We start from the raw sequence: 1,189 nt of genomic DNA on the forward strand, positions 1-1,189 counted from the left end.
GCCCTCCCTCTGCTTGCTGCTGCAGCACATTCAAGCAGCAGCAGCAGCAGCAGCAGCATCAGCAGCAGCAGCAGCAGCAGCAGCACCGGCAGCCAAAGCCAAGCCAACGACCCTCAAAGCCTTACTGCCTGCTGCTAAACCCTAAACCCTAAACCCTAAACCCTAAACCCTAGAACAGCATCTTTTTGTGCACCCTTCATAAACGAACAGACTTGACCTCGACCCCTAAACCCTAAACCCTAAACCCTAAACCCTAAACCCTAAACCCTCACCTTTTCCTTCTGCCATAGTTTAAGGATCTGAGCTGCGAGGTTTCTTATAAAAGGCGAAACCCCCCCAAACCACAGCGGGGGTTTCTCTCTCCCCGCAGCAACAGCAGCAACGAGAGACAGCAGCTGCACACACAAACCCTAAACCCTAAACCCTAAACCCTAAACCCTTGAACATAAACCCTTAACCCAAAATCTAAAGAAAAACGGGATGGCGCAACATTTGCTGCTGCGCTTGTGGCTACTGCAGCAGCAGCTCCTCCTCTTGCTGCTGCTGCTGCTGCTGCACCTGCTGCTGCTGCTGCTGCTGCTGCTGCTGCTGCTGCAGGAGAGGGTTTAGGGTTTGAGCTGCACCTGTGCTGCGCCTGGCTCCTCCGTGGGTGCTGCTAAACCCTTCAAGAGAAGCAGCAGCTGCCGCAGGCGCATGCTGCGTTGTGCTGCTGCTCCGCTGCTGGTGCTGCTGCTGCTGCTGCTGTCAGCAGCAGCAGCAGCAGCAGCAGCAGCAGACAGGCTCCGAGATGCCCCCAAAACCCCCAACCACTTCGCCAATACACTCAAACCCCCGCATGCAACAAAACCCTTCACTGCAGCAGGACTGCCCCGCTGCAGCAAACCTGAAAAAACAAAAACCCTAAACCCTAAACCCTAAACCCTAAACCCTAAACCCTAAAACTTAAGCCCTAGGATTGTCTCAGCTTGAACATATATAGCGTTGCACTGCAACGAAGATGTAACCACCCCAAGGTATACAGTCTAGGGTTTAGGGTTTGGGGTTTAGGGGTTTAGGGTTGGGGGTTTAGGGTTTAGGGTTTACGTACTGATGCACTGCAACTGCAACGCCTCGGGAGCCTGCGGCAGCAACCCCACCAGCTCCTTCGCCTGGGCCTGCAGCACACAAACCCTAAACCCTAAACCCTAAA

General features: G+C 54.2%; 1 protein-coding gene across 1 annotated transcript in view; it reads right to left on the reverse strand.

Annotated features, from left to right (window-relative positions):
• EMH_0053870 (uncharacterized protein) overlaps positions 1–1,189 on the reverse strand; it is a gene marked incomplete at both ends in the record, with an annotated part of 5,303 nt that overhangs the window by 3,570 nt on the left and 544 nt on the right. The window contains 3 exons of the mRNA XM_013497050.1: positions 273–395; positions 624–883; positions 1,088–1,154. Coding sequence (XP_013352504.1) covers positions 273–395; positions 624–883; positions 1,088–1,154 — 450 coding nt within the window. The remainder of the gene's footprint in view (positions 1–272; positions 396–623; positions 884–1,087; positions 1,155–1,189) is intronic.

The sequence above is a fragment of the Eimeria mitis genome, genomic scaffold (genome assembly GCF_000499745.2).
Source record: "Eimeria mitis Houghton genomic scaffold, Emh_scaff2442, whole genome shotgun sequence".
Lineage (NCBI taxonomy): Eukaryota > Apicomplexa > Conoidasida > Eucoccidiorida > Eimeriidae > Eimeria > Eimeria mitis.